The following is a 5,867-nucleotide window of genomic DNA, read 5'->3' on the forward strand; positions in this document are numbered from 1 at the left end:
GATCACTTGCTACTTGAATCTCTGCTAAGCTTGAGCTGCCGTTGTCTCCAACAAACACTCCGATTTATACGTTGGCCTCTTTCAAAATGTTGCTTTTTGTACATAATTGAACAGCACCGTCTGCCTTCATGGCCTTAGCACTGCCATAAAAATTTAAGCGACAATCATGAGGTACTCTTTTTTGTAATTTTGTTTGCATATTATACATGGCACATTTACAATTTCTTGTGCAGTAATTGAGAACTTTCCCGGTTTTTAATCCTATGATTACGCAAAACCCATTCAAACTGTCATACTTATATCCATTCGATCGTTGACTCCATGCCATATCATATGATACGAAAATTCTAACGATTTGTTTTTCTGAATCTTCCTCAGCAGATTCTACGTTTACCACTAAAAACCCTTCTTTTAAATCTTCAGGTCTATAAAGTGAGGAAAAATAAATAAATTGGGTATTTATTTTTTACATTATTGAAAACATTTCAAAAATAATGTTCGAACGATATTTTATTTCTGTAATTTCTACAAAAATGAGAATAAAAATCTGGTTACATCATTTCTTACATATAAATCAATAAGAAAAAAAGTCAATTTGTAAATATAATAATTTGATCAAAATACATGTATCACTAAATAAAAAAATTGATAAATGATATCACGGTTTGTCAGCTTAAAAACTATTTAAATGCGCAATTAGATGTACATAACGTACAGCATTTTCTTCAACTCTTCAATATTTTCTATTGTGGCTATTTTTTCTAAAATTACTGCTTCTGCACAAGTCTTTTTGGCGACATCTTCTATGACCGGCCCAACAACCCTTTCATGAATCTTGAATGTATTTGGACTCATCCCTGGAATATCCATCGTTTGGAACAATTTATTTAGCTTTGATGCTCCACATCCAGCATGTAAAGCAGCTGTAAATAATGTTATCTAGAAATCATTATACTCCACTTCTAAAAACATTAATGATTTGATTAAGTTTACTCATGATTTATACAAATCATGAATATTTAGCAAATTAGATTATGTTAGTAAAATAAAATAAATACACTTACCTATAGCAGCTTTTGTGTTAATATCAAACAAGGGATATCCTGTAACGGGACTAATGTGTCGATCTCCAGTTGTAACTGTATTGAGGAATATACAATTGTCGCAGAAAATATGCAAAATTGATGCGAGACCTTTTTTAATCTCACTTCTGATATTTTGAATTAATAACGGAGATTTACAACATGAGCAAAACATATTTTGAGCCATATGCTGAAAATCTACGATTCGGTGGCCTTCTATAGGAAATGTTTTTTCTTCGCGCGGTTCATCATCATTCACAACAATTTGTTTCTTATTTTTTCTTCCCATTTCAGCAATTTGTTCAAGACGTTTTATCTTTTTTTTGCTCGAAAATTTTCCGTTTATTCGTAATTGTGACATTTTGAGGTACGGATTCACATTAAGCAATTTCAATTTGAAAATCCCAGTTGCCAACTGTCAAACACTAATTTATCTTACGTCGCGCTGTTGCCAAGTTTCTTTAAGATCTATACATACCTTCAATGTGAATATTATTAAAAATTTCTTAATAAAAGAAATTATATTTAATCAAAGAATAAATTTTAAATATTTTACTATTCACGTATGTTATCTATTTATGTTTTTAATGCTTTTGAATAGTTGATATATTAAATATATGATGTTGGCATTACTCGATCTTTACAATGTATAAGAATAGGAGATCCCCCGCACCGCTTACCCGTCTAAGACCCTAACAAACGCTCGAGACAACGGAACAAGCAGTGCCAAAATACTAACTGAACTGAAAACATAAGCTCGCAGTGCTCAACCTCGCTACCATCTCTCCCTCTATCTTCCTGCCACCTACCTATATTCTACTATGTAACGGGTGATACGGCCGAGCCACTGATAGGTGCCAAAGTGGTGCTGACCACTCGTCCGCGTACTTAAACTAAGGGAGGGGTACTGGTAAATGAACTAGGCGAATATATCTATAATACTATTTATTCTTCGACGATGTCGATGAGGATGACGCTTCGCTCAGCGGTCCACAAATAAGGAACGAGATTAGATCTAATCGGTTTATATACAGTGAGAACGCGGCTTATACTCTAGTTATACTACCGCTATGCGAAAGTAAAGACGGGGTCACGCTAACGACTCTGGCTTTATTCGAGAACTTAGACTAATGCTTACTCTACTACGCGGCGCGGGATCCAGCCACTGCTGGATTTACTCGGCCGAACGATATGTGCCCGTGCATCGGGCCAAGAAGCGATTGGGCAACGTTATCCGAATGATATGACCGTGCTTCGAGCACCCGTGAAGGCTTACCGGAATGGTAGCTGGGTGGCGCGAGGTGCTCTTGTCACGTCAATTAGTGACAAGAGCCGAGGTACCTGTGTTCGTGGAAGGCACGGCTTCGGCAACTTGAGGTCAGGGTGCTCGTAATTTTTCACAGGGCCGGAAAGTGGGGACGACGCGACCATGGTGGGGTCTGGTACTTGATGGGGGTATGCTAGGCATGGTCAGTGAAGGCGCATGAGGGGAATAGTAGTGGGGCTCGAAATACGGGCAAAAAAGAGGGGAAGCGAGCCGCCTGTGAAAAATTACGAGCACCCTGCTTGAGGTTCCTTCCCCCGAACAGAGGTTTGGCAAAAATCGCTTTCTTACAACTTGCACGGTTTGGCCTCTTTTGTCCCTATCCCGTGGCATGCTTTCATCCGCACGGGGACCTGGTTACTTACTATTGCTCCGGCTTATTCCGTCTGCATGTAACCCAAAGGTGGTTGATAACGGCTCGCGGGCCGCTTATCATGCCGCTCGCGCGGTTAATTAGCCCGAGAAAGCCGTCCCGGCCGACGCCGCCTAGCGGTGGCGCTCGGTAGCTTGCCGCGCTGGGCCAGTTGCGGGTTCCCCGGGAGTCGCACGCGGGGACGGAGACAATATGCTCCGTCACAAGTATATTCAAATTGCCATTTCAACAATTCCCTATAATCGTTTAATTCGATGGTTCCTCGAAAAGACGCGTGTTTTTTAAAATATTCATTAGAATTCCACTTTCCGGGTAAATTCTCTTATTGCGTCCGTTGAAATACATTTTCTTCAAGTGTTCTCAAGCGGAATTCATGCCCGTTTCATACCTTTGTGCGATATAAGCTCACTTATAATCGTTTAAATCGAAGGTTTCTCCAAAGTACACGTATTTACCCAAATATCCTTTAGAATTCAACTTTCCGGGTAGATTTTCGTGTTGTTTCCGTTGAAATACATCTTCAAGTGTATTGAAAAGGAAATCATGTATATTTCATACATTTGTGTAATGCAAGTCGACCTATAGGGTGTCCCAGAACTAATACTACCCCCGAAAATGAGAAGGAGCAGAGGTGATTTTAAACAACTTTTTCCTTTGTGAAAAAGTGGCGTGGTTGTCGAGTTATTAACAAAAATCTCCGACCAATCAGAGCGTGTGAAGATTCCAGCCTTTCATACAGTATGCCTATTTATTCCATTACGATACCACGATTAAAACAGTGCACCGTACTGAAACGAGCAATGTTAAAGAATTTTCAAACAATTAAAAATGCTGTTTAAATAATGACCCCTGCTCAATAAATAGTAAATATGAGAAAAAAAATATATGTCTGTTACAAAAAGTATGTTCGGTGACAGGACGCGAAACTACATCAAAAAAGTGCACAGCGATTACTGGCCTGGAATCTTCACCACTTCGCCGCCGCCGCCGTTAGAAATATGTCTTTTTTAGCTGGACATGTCTGAAAATTTTCTCGGATTCTTCGCAAGGCGTTAAATAAGGAAAAACTTCAAAAAACTGATTTTTCGAATTTTCCAGAGTTCAAGCATTGTACATCACCACAGCTGTGGCCTTTTCTGTACATTATCCAAAAACTGAGATAAATATATAAGTTATATAATATATAAATATATAAATATATAAGTTATTATTACTTCGTTCCCGTCTTTATTATATGAGAGAAGCATCTCCATAGCTCTGTCGATAACGGCTGTGGAACCGCCACATCCACTCCCCCTCCAGAATTCTGGTCAGAATTCGATTTAAATGTTACTTTTCGCTGGCTTCTTGGGGCGTTGACTTGACGATTTTCTGGAGTTGGTTCGTGTCCTTGAGGTTCGTCACCTTGAGGCTCGTCATCTTGAGGTTCGTCTACTTCGGTGTAGTGAGCTGCTTTTAGACGCTCAATTGAAATGTTCTCTTCTTTGCCTTCTACTTCGATCTTGAACAATCGATCCGACTCGATATGGTCCTCGACAGGGTAATTCGAGCGGAGCTTTCACATGATCGCTTCTGATGAACACATGAGAATACGAATCAATATCCTTCTGTTTGAATATGCGTACCTTGCTGTGGTGAGATGTAGGTGTCGGCCGAATTTCTCTCATGTAGGTTCGGTGTTGTTTGACGAAGTCTTGGGCGTTGGCAGGCATGTCCTGATGAATGAAGAATTCGCCGGGTAGTCATAGAGTGGTACCATATAACATTTCGACTGGTGAAGCGTTTAAGTCTTCCTTGTAGGCGTAAATCAAGCATGACGGATGGTAACAGGTGAATCCAAGGAACTTCTGATTTGCACATGAGTGCAGCTTTCATCGTTCTGTGCCACCGCTCGATGATCCCATTAGAAGCTGGATGATAAGGCGATGTTCGAGTCTTCTGGCTGCCGAGAAATTTGAAGCTTTGAAGAGTTCAGCTTCAAATTGGGGTCCTTGATCTGTTGTAATAGTCAACGGTGAACCGTAATGGCTTATCCAGTTATTAAAGAGTGCGGTTGCCGTAGTTTTCGTTGTGCAGTCTTTTAGGGGAACAGCTACTGGCCACCGTGAAAATCTATCTATTATGGTTAGACAGTACTTGAATCCGTCAATATCAGGTAAGTGTATGTAATCCATGTGTATGTAGTTGAATCTTGTATCAGGAATGTCGATGCCTTGAGGTTTGACGCGATTATGTCGCTGATTTTTGACTCGCTGGCAATCGAGACATTCTCTGGTCCACTTGAGGGAATCTTTTTTTATTACGGGCCATATATACCTGCTTCGTAAAGTATGTGTAGTGCAGCGTCCACTAAGATGTGACAAGCCGTGTACTGTTTCTAACGCAGCGTGTCGAAGCGTTCCTGGTATATATGGTCGTACGATTGAGTTGTTGATATCGCAATAAATCTTGTGATTCTCGATGGACAATTGTTGTAGTTTCAACGAGTTTGGATTTTTTAGCAAGTTTCGAAGCTCTTGATCGTTCCTCTGCGCTTTGCTGATGTTCTTAGCACTCAAGATCGTTGGCATGTCGATTGTGTTGATTCTTGAAAGGGCATTTGCCACAACATTTTCACATCCTTTTACATGCTTGATTGTCATGGAAAATTGCGAGATGTATTGTAGTTGTCTTTCTTGTGTTGGCGAGAATTTCTCTGTCTTTTGTTTGAACGCATATACAAGCGGTTTATATCCGCTATTATATATCAAGCGGAAAAATCCCTAGGCGTGCATTTTCCCTTGACGTACTGCTCGATGGAGGCCTCAATACAGGTGTCCGAAGCGTCAGTACGTAGAGTGAGTGGCGAATTTGGAACGGGATAAGTCGTCATTGCGATATTTGCTAGTACCTTCTTGGCATTGTCGAACGCTGAATCAGCTTCGTCGTTCCACCTGATTTTCCTCTTGTCGTTTTTTCACGAATCAGTGAGCAAAGCAGTGAGAGGTCTGAGCAATTCGGCAGCTTTTGGGATCAACTGACGCTAAAAATTCGCCATGCCTAAGAATCGTCTTAAATCCTTGATGTTTTCGGGCTTCGTGTAGTTTAC

At 40.4% G+C, this 5,867-nt stretch overlaps 1 protein-coding gene across 1 annotated transcript; it reads right to left on the reverse strand.

Moving 5' to 3' along the window:
• Positions 1 to 552: 552 nt before the first annotated feature.
• On the reverse strand, positions 553 to 1,620 carry LOC108622843 (uncharacterized). The gene is made up of 2 exons (XM_018020947.2): positions 1,065 to 1,620; positions 553 to 923 (listed from the first exon to the last, which is right to left on the reverse strand). Exons 1-2 carry the CDS (start codon positions 1,441 to 1,443, stop codon positions 697 to 699), a joined length of 606 nt encoding a protein of 201 aa, XP_017876436.2. The 5' UTR covers positions 1,444 to 1,620; the 3' UTR covers positions 553 to 696.
• Positions 1,621 to 5,867: the final 4,247 nt, after the last annotated feature.

The sequence above is a fragment of the Ceratina calcarata genome, unplaced genomic scaffold (genome assembly GCF_001652005.2).
Source record: "Ceratina calcarata isolate Rehan_Ccalc_2016 unplaced genomic scaffold, ASM165200v1 scaffold247.2, whole genome shotgun sequence".
In the NCBI taxonomy this organism is placed as follows: Eukaryota; Metazoa; Arthropoda; class Insecta; order Hymenoptera; family Apidae; genus Ceratina; species Ceratina calcarata.

Excerpts from the sequence above, each read along its gene's own strand:
- LOC108622843 (XM_018020947.2), bottom strand. The coding sequence starts at position 1,443 with ATGTCACAATTACGAATAAACGGAAAATTTTCGAGCAAAAAAAAGATA. Across the intron at positions 924-1,064 it reads TAACACAAAAGCTGCTATAG|CTGCTTTACATGCTGGATGT; the intron begins GTAAGTGTATTT and ends CATTATTTACAG.